The 15831-nt window shown below is 39.2% G+C and overlaps 1 protein-coding gene across 1 annotated transcript in view; it reads right to left on the reverse strand.

Moving 5' to 3' along the window:
- Positions 1-15831, reverse strand: part of GBE1 (1,4-alpha-glucan branching enzyme 1) — a 304322-nt gene that overhangs the window by 94121 nt on the left and 194370 nt on the right. Inside the window, exons 8-9 of the mRNA XM_026652625.2 lie at positions 1376-1491; positions 979-1106 (exon numbers count right to left, since the gene is read on the reverse strand). Of these exons, the coding sequence (XP_026508410.1) occupies positions 979-1106; positions 1376-1491 (244 nt within the window). The remainder of the gene's footprint in view (positions 1-978; positions 1107-1375; positions 1492-15831) is intronic.

Raw genomic sequence — 15831 nt, forward strand, 5'->3', positions numbered from 1 at the left:
CTGTGACTAATTTCTAACTCCTAACTACACTTAAGAACTACTTAACACTAACTACTATAAACAACTATTTACAAATCCCTAAGGCTCAAAGTCAGAAGACACAAAACCACTAGCCCTTGCTATGCAAGGAAAGGCACTGGAACTAACCACCACAGGCAGTAAAAAGGAACTGAGAGGGTATAGGGCCAGCGGCACCTGATATACCGGCGCATGAGCACGGCACCCAAAAGGGTGCCACAGCTGGCCCTACGGATACCGCTAAGGCAAAAATCTCCAACGACTGGGCACGTAGGTGCGCACACTCCTAGAATGGAATCGACATGAGCAAGCACTCAAAGAAGAATTCTACTTACTCAGAAACCCAGACAATTTTAATGTTAAATCTAAATTAGCATAAACATTTAAGAAATTTCAAAAATTATCATATTTATCACAGAGGGGAATTATCAGTTATGTGTATATTGAATTATATCAGCATATAATTGTCAATTATGCATATATTGAATTATATCAGCACAGTCTTTGGGACTGTTAATTGTGAACATTTGGTACCATGAATAACTAGTCAACATTTGGCAATCATAGAGCAATAATCAAGCAAGCAAAGCAATGATATCTAAACTAAGAACCTTCATACAAGCTAACCCACAGCATCCGTAATGTCCCACCAATTGAAAGAAAAATCATCATTAATACTTAATTCTCCCCTCCCCCCGAACACACAGATGATTTCATGAAGAAGGAACCCATCCACCCATAGTATTTATCTGCTGATATTTTTCTTTAACAAAATTGTCACTAATAATTAGCAGGTAATGTTCACTACAATGGACATTGATTCATGTTAAATGATGTGAAATATACTAATAGCTCTAAAGAAGTTGTAATAAAGACAGAATGACATTTCGAAAGTACACTTATTTACTGATACTATAAACCTTTACTCAGATATAAAGAAATGGCTAAACTTAATATTACCTCAGCTACTGTTATGGATTCTGGATGCAATAAATGAATCATGTGGTTGGCCATTATTAGATAAACGAGGGCATCTTCATCCACATGTAGGCCAAAATATTCATGGTAATCTCCACTGAAGCCCGTACCTAGCGACCAAAGAAGATCAAGGCCCCAAATATAGTTAGTCAGATTTACAAGTGTCAAGCTTTAAAAAAAAAAAAAAAAAAAAAAAAACATTTGCAATAATCCATTTATTCGCAGCACAGCAAAAGATTAAACTCGCTATTTTAAAATAGCTTAAATGTAGATCTACCCAGTGTATCTTTTTGTTATTACCATTTCCTGAAAAGTACCGCAGTAAGACCAAGAGGCAGGGTATTCTTTAATTAAAAACTAGATTGATTAATCTACTTACCAATTCCATGATTGTGATATAGCATAGATGTAACACCATCAAACCGGAAGCCATCAAAGCCATATTCTTCTATCCACCATCTCAAATTAGAGAGAAGGAATCTCAGAACTTCCCAACTAGAATATTAATAGGAACAATTTCTAAAGTTTAAGACATGAAAATATACGAAGTTTCCTAACACAATGTATTCTCTACTTAATACTTGTACCAGCTATATTCTACTGGATGTTGTTCCATCATAATGAATACGTCAAACAACGTTCTTCATTGTTTTTCCATAAAAAAATTCATTCTACCAAAACAATTTTCATGTTAACTGAATGCAATTTTAAGATGGAGGAAGTTAGGCTAAATTTGATTTAGAAATGACTAATCCAATACAACATCGATGTTACTTTTAATCTAGATATTCCTTACTACTACTTATCTTTGTTTCTCAAAATGTGGTTAAATCCAGTGAAATATGGTTTATGCTGTATTTGAAAAATCAGAACCAAAACTTCATACTAGCCAAGGCTTAGCTCCAAAGTAAATTATACATTTCTGTGATTTGCAGATCAAAAGAAAGCAAACATCTTACATTAAAATAAATAAAAAAACTCATTTTTGGCATTTGGAAGAAGAAAGATATCAATAACTATACTGTTAACTTTAGGTAGACTGTTGGATCACAGGAGTTGCTTAAAGAATTTAAGTATCGGGGGTAGCCATGTTAGTCTGTATCTACAAAAACAACAACGAGTCTGGTAGCACCTTAAAGACTAACAGATTTATTTTGGGAAGCCGCGGCCAGCACATCCCTCGCCCGCACCGCTTCTCGCCGCCCCCATTGGCCCGAGTGGGGGCCGCGATCGGCCGAACCTGCCGCGTCAGCAGGTAAATAAACTGGCCCGGCCCGCCAGAGTGCTTACCCTGGCAAGCCGCGTGCCAAACGTTGCCGACCCCTGCATTAGTGTTTCACCTGTAGAGACTTGCTACGGGTTCACAAAAAAAGTAATTTGACAGTTTCTATGACCACTTCTGATCTTATCCTATCTGCCTGCCTAATACACTTTAAGACACTTTCAATAGAGTAAATATCACTGGTGGGGGAAATAAATGTACGAAAACAAGAGCTGAAACAGGCTTGAAAGAACAACGGAAATTTCAAATAGAACCAATATTTAAGCTTATACAGGCACATTAAACAAAAAAAGTTTCCCTCACTCTCCAATTATAGCTCCTGTATAGGGATACTCTCCCAGATGGTACCATCATCAGAGAAAGCTACAGCTTGGCTCCATTATTCACTCTCTCTCAGATGGAAGCCTGTGCCTTTAAACTACATTCTCTTCCCCACAGTCCATTCATCAGGCACGCCTGGAACATCTTTCTTCCTCTCCAAGCAAATGATCCAACCAGCCTGCTTGTCTGACTTATATTCCATAAACTTCCTTGGCAACTGTCCTGCCTTAAGACTAACTTTGATATGTTAAAGAAATTTACAAGGGGGAGGGGAGGGTTAAAATCACTAAATAACAAAAAGTTGGTAGGCAAGAATGTTCTGTAAGCTGAACATTTAGACTGGAGAATGTTGAGATAAAAATGTGTAAAGGAATTATTAGTGATGGGATACACGTAAAGAGAAACAAAATTAAGTGATACATTTAAAAGGCAAAATAGGTATTGCCTGGAAAAAACTGAGGTTTTAAGAAGACTTCGGTGAAGACTATCAGTGAGGAAAATATCAGAAGTCATACTATCCTTTAGAGACGTAGTTGAATAAGGAAAGAAACAGCTATGAAGGCTCCATCTATACTTTAAGTGTTTATGGAGTTTCAGGCAATATCAGATACCAGTATAATCAGAAATGTTGAGTTACAGAAGGATGAAGCTCTGTAGTCTGAAGTTAAAAAAAAAAAAAAATCATAGAAATTGACAGAAAAAAACCCCAAAGGGACAGGATGGTAACTAAACTAATGGAATGTTCTTATAACGTCACATCCATTTGCAGCAGGTACAAAGCCAAGAACACCTTCATAAAAATTGTAATATACACTCTTCAAAGCTTCATGACATTCTGGATATCATCAGTAAACCTCAATCTCTTGAATCCTCAATCTCTGCAGACATGGTCCAGACGACAGTGGAACCAGTATGCTCATACTGCACTAGGGGTAGTTTGTTGCAGAAAGTGTCTGCAGAGGGAACTCCACACCACCTATATGATGCTTAACGGTGTTCTAATCTGTGCTACTGCAAAGGTGGAGTATGCCAAGTGGTCCACAGCTACACAGAATCCACTAGAAAACCCACCTATACCCACATAGAGTTATGCATAGTGTAAGGTAGTAGAACCCATGGTTTTCAATCTGGCTCTGACGTGGAACTGTTGTATGGCGGAAAGGGGAACATATTATATTACATATCCCTAAACGCATGGAATCACAGTATGCAAACCCATACTCCGTTTTTGCACTGGGTGAAGTGATTTGACCTTGAGACAATAACATTGTTTATTTAAGTAGAGTTCATTAACAATTCATTACAGTATCTACACTTTCTATGGTTTATTATTTTATTTTTGTGTGTATGCACATTTTTAGCATACATGAAGTGGAGAAAAAGGTTCCATATAACCTGGCATTACTGTGTGGGCAATTTTTTTGTCCTGAGGGCCACATCTGGGTGGGGAAATTGCATGCAGGGACATGAATATAGGGCTGGGGCAGGGGGTTGAGGTGTGGGAGGGAGTGTGGAGTGTGGGAGGGGATCTGGTATGCAGGAAGGGGTTCAGGGCAAGGGGTTGGGGTGCAGGACGGTGCGGGGTGTGGGAGGGGGCTCAGGTCAGGGGGTTGAGGTGCAGGAGGGGTGCGGCAGGGGGTTGGGGTGCAGAGTGCAGGAGGGTTTTGGGGTGGCTCCAGGGTGGCAGCAGCTTGCAGCGGGGCTAAGGCAGGCTCCCTGTCTGCTCTGGCCCTGTGCCAGTCCCAGAAGCGGCCGGCACCACATCACTGCGGCCCCTGGGGGAGCGGGGGCAGAGGGGTTCCACACGTTGCCCTCACCTGCGGGTACCTCCCCCAAAGCTCCCATTGGCCACGGTTCCCCATTCCCAGCCAATGGGAGCTGCGGGGGGCGGTGCCTGCAGGCGAGGGCAGTGCACAGAGCCCTCTGCCCCCCTGCACTCGCCCAGGGGCCATAGGGATATTGTGCCAGCCGCGTCCAGCAGCGGCGCGGGGCCCGTGGTGGCAATCCCGCAGGTCGGATCCAAAGCCCACAGGCCGTAGTTTGCCCACCCCTACTCTAGAGTCCCTATTTCCTATTATAGGAATTACAGCCAATACCACTAATATTCTTGACTTGCAAACACTCCTGTTAAAATTGCCAGCATTTGTAAGTATCTCACAAGGTTGAGCAGGATACGGGCAAGGGAAATAGTTGATACCTGCTTTATCTATTTATAATATAAAGATTACAAACTTATTCAACCATTGTATATATTTGGGTCTCTCTCCTCTCCCCTCTCATGTGTCATTTTTTTTCTGATTGTGAGTTCTTCACAGGAAGAACTATCTTGGTATATTTTTGCACCATGTCAACAGTCAAAGGGGCCCCTATCTTGTTTGAGGCTTCTGAGTTCTAAGTAATATAAAATACTGCTAAACATTTTCCATACAAATTTCTGCTAATGTCAAATGTATCTTAAATTAGTATTCCTTAGTATTTTCCCCCTTACTCTCTATGATCAATCATTTGCTATCACAGCATTTTCACGCTGCCTTTTTAGACTAGATCCACATTACATGACCTTTTTGCTGAACTTGATTAGGTTACATTCATATAGCTATCTGTGTAGAATTCATGATATTAGAAGTATGCAAGAATTTTTTTCCTAATGAATTGTAGCAGTGACATTGATAATATCAAAAGACGTGTAAGCTGCTGTGAACTTTGCACTGCAGGTTATGTTTTAATTTTTGATCTTTTAAACACTGAACACCGAAAATAAAATAGCTGTGAAAAACAATGCAACACAAGTACCTGGTATATTACATCACCTTCTATTTTAAACCCAATCTTATAACACACACACATATAAAAAACTTTCCATATATGAATCGACTGCCATAAGACTGCTCACATGCATAAAGTTACTAAAATGCATAATGCATTTGAGGGACCAGGCCTTAATTGGTAAGTTCCTAGAATCAAGCCACAGCAAACATTTTTGCCTGTAGCCAGTTTAAAATTGTGACTAAATTATCAAAATTCAGGAAATTGGAAAATTAAGATTTCAATAGCAATGCTAGCTCAATGATATTGCACAATCTATATGGTTTATGCTACATATTTTACAATATTAACAATTACAATATTAATGACTATGTTAAATGACACATTTACACCTCAATCCTGCAATGCACTCTGTCTTTGCAGAGCCCTACTGAAGTCAATTGGGCCTGCTGCCCATATACAGTAAATTCCAGAAGCACGCGTACACACAAACAATAAATAAATAAATACTACTATATATACACTTACCGGTGAACTAACCTTTTCTTTGATTATAAATTCAATTTATTTTAATTGTACATCCTTTGAGATATCTTTTTTTGGCCATAAGATTTTATTTATTTGTGCAGAAAGAAAATCTTTAAGGGTGCCTATGCATTTAAGCTGCCTGAGGTGCTTAAAATGTTAGAACACAACTTTTTAAACCTTTAAAAAAAAATATCTACAGCAGCATAAGCTGCTAAAACACACTGACAAGCATACTTTTATTAAACAACATAAGCTGTTTAGAGTCCTCAAAGTCTTCCAACATGCACTTATTGAGTACAAATAAACCAGAGAAATATGCACAGAGTATCTGTAAGTGTGAATGTAGGCTGCATCTACTCTGCAACCAGGGATGTAATCTGAAGCTTGTAGACATATCTTGCTTTAATCTACGTAACTCATTAAGAAGAGCAGAGAGGACACAGTGACGTGGGCTGTACAAGCCTGCTTGGTCCCAGTGATCTCCACAGGTTAAAAAAATGAACTTGCGCCTTTTTGTGTCCTTATAATGGGTAAAAAGCGTCCTGCAAGTTGTTAAAAATAACTGAAAAAAGTAACCAAGTTTTTTTGTTAATATTAGAAATTCAGGTCTCACCAACCCTAGAAAGCTACAGCAACTGGATAGCCAGTGAAATGATCACATCACAAGAATCAAAAGCTGAGTAACAGAGCGAAAGGAATTTTTAGTGAGATTCTTTCAATGGATGTTTGTTTTTTGACAACACCTATGTAACTTTAATGGACTACCAAGCACTCTAGACAAAAGATGTCTTTGTTAAAGAATACCACAAGAAACCCCCAAGAAAGTCCTTCAGGAAAATCTTCTTTCAAATGTGAAATATGAAAAATAGAGTAACAGTGAATTATTTTAAAAGTTGTAAGTACAGTAGAACCTCAGAGTTATGAACACCAGAATCACAAACTGACCAGTCAACCACACACCTCATTTGGAACCGGAAGTACAGAGTCGGGCAGCAGCAGACAATTTAAAAAAAAAAAAAAAAAAAAAGGGAAAAAAAAAAAAAAACTGTATTAAGCAAACTGCTAAAAAATAAAGGGAACATTTAAAAAAAGATATGACGATTAAAAAAACTGATGCTGTGTTTGTTTAATTAAAAATAAGATGGCTAAAAGCAGTATTTTTCTTCTGCACCGTAAAGTTTCAAAGCTGTATTAATGATATACCATATATAGCAGATTGTTGTGGAATAATATATTATACATCTTGTGCCTTTTCTATTTGCAGCAGAATTCAAATTCAAAGGAGAATTAACATAAGATCTTGATTAAGCAGTATTCTAGTTAAAAAAAGACATTAAAAAACTTCCAGTAAGCACAGCAGCAGCAGCTAATTTTATGTATGTTTTGTAACATTGAGTAATTACAGTGTATTTTCAAAAGAAATAGCTGACTGTTACCCATATAACTTAAAAAAAAATGACAAATATGTTATAGTACAAGATGTACATAAGGTCCTTAAACTAAAATAATATATTGCATTGCGTTCACTAAGATGAATTAGAAGGAAGAGTAAGCTACTATTTTCCATCTACGTAAATAGAACCAAATCAATTTGATCATTTTAAGCTGTAAGTTAGGGGTTCTCAGAATGCAGAATAGTTTTGAATGTTATCTGACTTACACAATAGGAATAAAGAAAATACTTGCTTTTCGTTGATTTAATCATGTTACATTCCCTTTACACATTAGTCACTTAAAAAAAAGAAATTAATTAATCTCACACCAGCTTTGAAGATGTGCAGTTTTCTCATTATTTAGTAATCTGTACTTTGAGTCCTACATCAGACAGGACCTCATCTGGGAAGAATCAGGAAAAACAGAAGCTTCTGCCAAGTGATAAGTCATTCATGGTGATGTAGTCAGCTCAAAAGTAACATTTACTGATTAAAATATTTGAAAATACACATTTAGTGCATATTCCTGCTTAATTATTTGGGGGCAGGGAATCCCTTATTTGTTGGTACAACACAGACAAAAAGGGCACTGACCTTTGGTTATAATGCAATTACTTACAGGTTCTGTTCAGCCTAAATTTGCCTCAGCAGCCGCTGGCATATAGAGACACCACAAACCTCTCATGCTATACAGATGCAGAGGCTATTTTGCAGAGGTAATCCTCAGAAACATCCACCTAACATGTACCCAGTACTGTTCTCTTTCTTTCTTTCTTTACTAATTGGAATATGATCCAAGATAGATCACTCCTCCCCAAAATCAGGGAAATTTAGATACTAATCTTTCTAGATGCAACCAACCTCTGGGGGCTCAAATTCAGTAGTATAAATGAACAACTCTGTTTTCCAGCAGAGTTGTGCTCTTTCCTGGATATTAAAAATTAAAAATGCATTTAGTAAAAATTAGTATGTAGATCTCTCAACTTAGAAGACTGTTTTAGAATAATCTAGGAGACAATGTTTTTTTAGTTAATTGATTCAGAGGTACATAAGAAGATAAATAGAACAAAAGTAGCACCCTGAACAGATTAACCTTCTATAAAATGATTGCTTTCTGGACATTTGAAACTTTGTAAGTAAACTATCCTCACAAAAGCACTGGTATCTCTCTGTTAATCTTCACAAATACAAAAAACGGAGGTCTCTTGCATGCAAGTGCCCTTTGCAAGTATAAGTCTAACAACTGCCCCTACTGAGAAGTATTTAAATACAATTAATATTTACGTGCTCATGCTGTGAAGATAGGAAGGTTTTGAAAATATGCAGTTATTAGGCTTAAATCAGATACTAATATAAAAGGATAGACAGATGCAATATTTTAATTGAGAGAAATGATGTGTTCCAATATTGCCAAGACAGACAAGTGATTTCTGCTTTAGCTAGCACATAACTCAAATCAATGCTGGTTTTCTCTTTTCTGTCCACCCCCTTCTGCAATCACAGATTAATGGCCTTTGAGAACATGCTTCAATAAGAGTATCTTTATCACTTCCTGAACTATAGTTCACCATTCTTAGGGCACATTCTCTCTATTACTAATGAAAGTTTATTAATGTTTTCCCTTATTAGACATACAGCTGTTACATTTTTTTTGCACTATATTAGAGTGGTGCTTTGTCTTCCTTGAAAACTTGAGCGTTTTCATGTCAGAACCCCGCCCCCCCAAGTAATTTTACAATAGGCATTTATATACCCAAGTTTTTAAAAAGGATAATCATGCTTAATACTTAAAACATTGCAATTAAAAAAAAAACTGAAGTAAATTCAGGGCTAAACATTTTTATATTGTCTATCAATTTTTATAATGCAAAAGACATTTGTACTCCGGACAGCTGAAGTGGGAGCTAACAAGCCTGAGTAGTCCAAGGAAAGAGACACAGCTGAAGTGAAATTAAAACCGCTCTATTTGACATCTAGTGTTCTTTATTGATTCAAGGATTCTTTAGGTGATTAAAAAAAGGGTCTTTCACTCCAATGCCAGATCAGAAAAATTATACAAGATTATCTTCATCATTATCATCCATATATGGATAAAGAAAGATGGCAGGCTCTCTATCTTCAGCAATTGCTTGGAGAGGCTGAGGGAATGTTCTATGAACTCTGCTCTTGGGGATGTGGCCTGCTCAGATCTAAGCAGTAATGAGAAATATTTCAATATTTCTGTTCACATACAATGTTAACTGACATGTAACAACAAAAGGAAACTTTTGCCAGACAGTCTTAAGGAGAAGGAATGGTGGACACCTCCTGTAGAATCTGTGAAGCTAATTCAAACACAACCACCCACTGCCAATCCCCAATTACATGAAGTGCTTATTAAACCTTCTGGAACCAATCTGTTTTTATTTTCATTGAGTTGATTTACTACTCCATAACCCAAAATGGGTCATACTCAGTGTACATCACTGAGATTTTACAACAGGGGTCGGCCATGTTTGGCACGCGGCTCGCCAGGGTAAGAACCCTGGCGGGCCGGGCCAGTTTATTTACCTGCTGATGTGGCAGGTTCGGCCGATCGCGGCTCCCACTGGCTGCGGTTCGCCGTCCTGGGCCAATGGGGGCGGCGAGAAGCAGCGCGGGCGAGGGATGTGCTGGCCGCGGCTTCCGCTGGTAAGCGTTTGGCTTACCCTGGCGAGCCGCGTGTCAAACGTTGCCGACCCCTGTTTTACAACATGATTTTGGAAAGAATATATTTTTCTTACCAGATGTTACTTCCAGAGCATTTACTCTATGAAACATAAAATTTTCTACTGAGCAAGAAAAAGAACAGAAAAGTAGACATTTATCCAATACTCTGACATTTCATTATTAGACAAATGTTGTTTAACATGGAGTCAATTTGTTTTAATAGCATCTGTCTTTAGCATCCTTACAATATTTCATAAAATGTCAGAAAAGTCATTTTAAAATGTTTTGTCTTTTTGCTTTCATAACAACAAAACTCCCCTCCCCTTCCTCTGAGGTCCAAGCTTCTGTCAATATCTTAGAGATGTAATGGCTTGTCTACATGGTGCTTCAGTCCACACCAAAGGGGTATAAATTGTAGTCTGCACTAGCGTGTCATCCACTAACCGAACCTTGCTGGTGCGCACTAAAAGTTTCTTAGTGCATATTAATGTAGTCCTGTTTCAAACAATATGATGTTAACTTGTGCTAGGGAACTTTCAGTGCATATCAGCAGATTCCAGGTGGGACAGTTCGTGAGCCACACACTAGTACAGACTAAAATTTACATTCCTCTGCTGCAGGCTATAACATTGTCTAGACAAGCTCTCAGTCTAGAGAGGGTGGCTATCTGTCACACGGAAGTATCTGAGCAAGAGAGGAGGCCTTGCAGTTCCTAACCACCAGAGACAAGGGGTCATGGTGACATTCTACATGGCTGGAGACAGATGACTATAGGGAAACAGTGGACACCAGAGAAGAGAAGCAGAAGGAATTCCACACAACTAGAAGTTTCAAATCAATGCCAGGTCCTCAAAATGAAAACTATGGGAAGATACTGTGATACTGTATGAAAAGAATGATGACTATTTATATCATTGTTGCTACCACTCTTATATAGTTGCAAAAAGTCTTTACAAAGTATTTCATGTAAGATATCATTTGAAAAATTATACTCTGCTTTGTAGGATTATGATATGCCTGTATCCTCTTTGCATATGGAGTTATGAAACTTTGCTGTGTGTCTGTATCACAAACATGTTCTGTTCCTGGGTAACTTTCACCAGACAAATTTACATTCAAACTAGCCTTCACTGGTTGATGGGGTATCCATGTGGTGATGGGCCATTGAAGGGAATCCGCTCTTCAGTGAGCCTTTCCTGAGGCGGCCTCGGACAGTGTGGAGCCAATGGCTACCCCTATGATTCAGCAAAGCATGCAAGGACATGTGACCTAAGATGCCACCTTTTACCAGTAACTTCCCATGCTCATGTGACCCTAGACCCCATATCAGCCAGCAGCTTTCCATTGCACATGGGCTGAGCTATAAATTGCAAGCTGTGACATCAGTGCTTTGTCTTCATTCCTGCTTCCTAATGAAATTAATAGGCAGCAGGTTTAAAACAAATAAAAGGAAGTTCTTCTTCACATAGCGCACAGTCAACTTGTGGAATTCCTTACCTGAGGAGGTTGTGAAGGCTAGGACTATAACAGAGTTTAAAAGAGAACTGGATAAATTCATGGTGGTTAAGTCCATTAATGGCTATTAGCCAGGACGGGTAAGGAATGGTGTCCCTAGCCTCTGTCTGTCAGAGGGGAGATGGATGGCAGGAGAGAGATCACTTGATCACTGCCTGTTAGGTTCACTCCCTCTGGGGCAACTGGCATTGGCCACTGTCGGTAGACAGGATACTGGGCTAGATGGACCTTTGGTCTGACCGGTACGGCCTTTCTTATGTTCTTATGCTTCTCTGAACTGTGATTTTTTAAAGAAGATTTGAACACAGGACTGAATAACTCCCAACCTGCTTGGGTGACCCAGAGAAACTTTTAACAAACTAGCAGATTTAACATCACTGCAATTATCCTGACCTGTAAACTCTGAAATCAACTGTAATGTGTAGGATTCTTTTAACCATTTAATAACTCTTCTTTTCTTTTTTATTATTAAACTTCTAGTTACTGAAGGAATTGGCTTCAGCATGATATTTGGTAAGATTCAAATTATATATATTGACCTGGGTAAGTGGCTGATCCTTTGGGATCAGAAGAACCTTATATATGATGAATCTGGTTATCAGTAACCTCTCATCATGAAGACCAGATGTCTGGGTGGTCATAGGGGCTGGATTGCCTAAGGAGACACTGTTTTTAGCTTCTTGGTAACCAGTGTGGTGATACAGAGTTCTTATTTTGTTACTGGGTTGGGGAATCTATAAAATAAACCACCAGTTTTTGAGGTGTCTGCCATATCTTTTTTATCAGTCTGTCTTGAATTTAGCACTCTCAGCTGTGACCCACATCAGGCATGGCCCACAGAGATATCTCAAGATTCAGCAGATCCAAGGTAACAAAGATGTACAGGGCACACATGTGGAGGCAGCTCGGCCCAACCTGTACGAAAATCGAAGAGTTCTCCAACTGCCCCAGGAAGACAGATTACCCTTGTTGAAAATTCAATACTCAGAAGAAGCAAAAGAACATTCTGCAAGGGACGATCAAACAACAACAGGACAGCATGTTACCTTCCCAGAGCCAAGACATGAGACGTCACTCTACGTCGACAGGCAAGGATCCAGTAGTGATTATTCATATCTGCACTAGTGACACTGCATCTTAGGATATCTCACAGATAATGCATGACTTCAGGGAACTTGGAAGCATACTGAAGAAACATGTCCAAATGATCTTCTCAGAGATCTGTTAGTTTCCACAGTCAACAGTTTTCATATCAAACTACTCTAGAATGCCCAGCAATACTAACAAATTTTAGACAAGTTCTTGGAAATCTCTCTATATTTGTCTGTTTTGTGATAGAACAAAATAGGATAAATCATAGCTTTGTAACAGAAGTGTGAATTCTAAGGGAAAATACAATATTTTCAAGTTTTTTTGTTTTTGTTTTTAAGGTCTTACAGTTTAGCAAGAACAAGATGTGAGGAGCACTCTAAAAATTCAGTCTTTATTAACAATGGATAAACTTTAAGAGTAGGAAGTTCAACAATATGGACATTTATTGAAAAATAAGAGCAGTAATATTCCCCTGTAAAAACTGTAGAATAAGGTGGATAAAAAGTTGTTAATGAATAACTGTTTTCTGTTCTATTCCATTATCTGAAACTTATTATGGAGGAGTGCTGGTGACTCCATAGTTAAGGTTGAGTGGAATTTGCTGTTTAATAAACAATTTTTCAAAATGCTCTAAAATTCACAAGCACATTCAGGTCATCTTGATAATTACTATACTTCATCTGGTCTTAAAGTAAGGTTAGTGAGGCAAATTTTGAACCATTATGGTCCTGGGGCAGAGCGGGGACCCATTATTTTATTTTTTCCCTTCTTATAACTTTGAGCACACTTGTGGCTTAAACTCTGGCACTGACTTTCACCAAATGGAGGTTACTGGATTAATTTTACCTCAGCTAATGTCCAGTACCCAATTCCAAGTCAGGACAGCAATATTTTCAAAGTTACAAGAGGAGCTTTCCGGTTATATAAATTGTTATGCACTTAGGATGCACACCAGAAAAAGTGATTTGTCCATGGCATCACCAGACTGGTATAACAACCTTGTAAAGATGTCCAGCTCATTTCACACTCACTTGGTGGCTTAGGGGATCAGGCCATAGTCCTTAAATCACAGAACCACCCACAGAGCAAGAGTTCTCAAAGAAGGACTCGAACATCTACTATTTTCAGCTTGCCTTCCATTTCAATGCTGTTGGAAGTTTTTCAACAAGTGTAGACAATACTATGGGGTAGCCTTTGGCAAATCATTTTTAAGGTAAAGCACAACTTTTTGTTTAGGAGATGATGATTTTTCAAAATGCTCTAAAAATCCATGTGCATACTTAGTTGTTTTGAAAACTCCTGTGCCACATCAGGGCAGGGATAGTTAGTGATGCAAGTTTGGAATCAGTTGGACACAGGGTTCTTCAAAAATATATTCCCCAAAGAAACTGAACTGATTTTCAAATCTTACAACTTTTTCACAGAGATAGGGGGAAAAGTGTGGCTCATTTAAAAGCAAAACACAGAAACAGAACAACCAACCAACCAACAAAAGCATTGGACTGCCCCTGAACTCAGTTATTCAAATAGTACCGAGAACCAGTTTAGAAATGCAAAATTTTGAAGTTATTACATGACAAAGTTTTTAACGCTTCTCTTTACAGATAGTTCACAGCTCAGGAAGTTCTTCACAGGACTCTTTGCCAATGACACAAAGGAGAAAATATATTGGCCTTGAACCGCAAAATTATTAATCTGAATCTGCTCCTTTGGAGATTTGTGTGCTGGGCTCATTAGCACTCAACCTGCCTTACTGGGCTCATTTTGGAAGCAAGACTGTTGTCTGCAGTTTTGAGCAAGTGTACATTAATGCTACGTACACATCTGCCTGAGTCCCACCTGAGAGTCTGACAGTCAATACTGTATCCAGGATATGAAAAACAGACCACTTCACACTTCTGCGAACCTCCTATGCTATCCCCCCATGGAAGCCCCTTGTAACCGGCCCACAACTGTTCTGTAATCATGCCTACCCCACTATCCAGTTTTAAGAAAAAACAAGAAAAAAAATCACTGCCAAAACACTGTTAAACAGAGGGAGTTAAATATAGCTGCAATACTGCATATCATTCCAAACCATAGAGGGTGACTAAAACCTAAACTTTTGAAAATCAGGAAACAGAGTTAAGATAATGTCTCCCACACAACTTTAACTCTGCCCCATTTGAAAGATACCCCAATGAGTCTTTGAGAGAGATTATAAGACTGCCCTTCTTGAACTTGTAGAGGGCAGCAAGGAAAGTAAAACAAAGTAGGGTATTCTCACACCTTGTCTTTATGATAACAGTAGAGTTAGACTAGTGCAGTGCAAAGGATAAAGAGGGTGCATGGCACTGCATAAATGCCAGTATAGGCTTGACATTCTGATGGGTATTGAGAGGATGCAATGTAACAAAGCACTCTTACCTTCCCCTTTCTTTCTGACATATTTAGTGGAACGTGTGGAGGTGACTGACAGCCATATCCTACAGAGGTTTGTTTTTTTTTAAATCATATATTCATAGATTTTAGAACTAAGATAGACCAGCGGTTATCAATCTGTGGGTCTGGACCCCATTTTAATGGGGTTGCCAGGGCTGACGTTAGACTTGCCAGGGCCCAAGCCGAAGCCTGAGCCCCACTGCCTGGGGCCAAAGCCGAAGCTCAAGGGCTTCAGCAGTGGGTGGCAGGGCTCAGGTTACAGGCACCCCGCCTGGGTCTGAAGCCCTTGAGCTTCAGCTTGGTTCCCCCCACACCCCACCCAGGGCGGCGGGACCCGAGTGGGCTCAAGCTTTGGTCCCCACTCCTAGGGTCATGTAATTTTTGTTGTCAGAACGGGGTTGTAGTGCAATGAAGTTTGAGAAACCCTGAGATACAATATTATGATCATCTTAGGCCTCTCGAATATCAAAACTCCACCACAAAGCCTACCCCTCCCACCAAAAAAGGAGGATCCGTGATCCTTCTAGATGCAGCTGCACTTTCCTTTCTGATGGTAAGGTCAGGCAACCTGCTGCACTTAATCCATGGATCAGTACAGCTACACCTAACATGAAGAGATGTGAGAGACTACGAATAAGAGATAGTATAGAACTGTGCAAGACATAGCACATACATCATGGAAAGTGGCAGATTTTCTTAGGGATATGTCAAATTTGGTTTGGTCCGAATACCTACTGCAACTCCAAGGGGACAGAGATGAGGTTGAGTGGGGATGTGGGAATCATTACC

The sequence above is a fragment of the Terrapene carolina genome, unplaced genomic scaffold (genome assembly GCF_002925995.2).
Source record: "Terrapene carolina triunguis isolate 2854851 unplaced genomic scaffold, T_m_triunguis-2.0 Scaffold38, whole genome shotgun sequence".
NCBI classification, from domain to species: domain Eukaryota; kingdom Metazoa; phylum Chordata; order Testudines; family Emydidae; genus Terrapene; species Terrapene triunguis.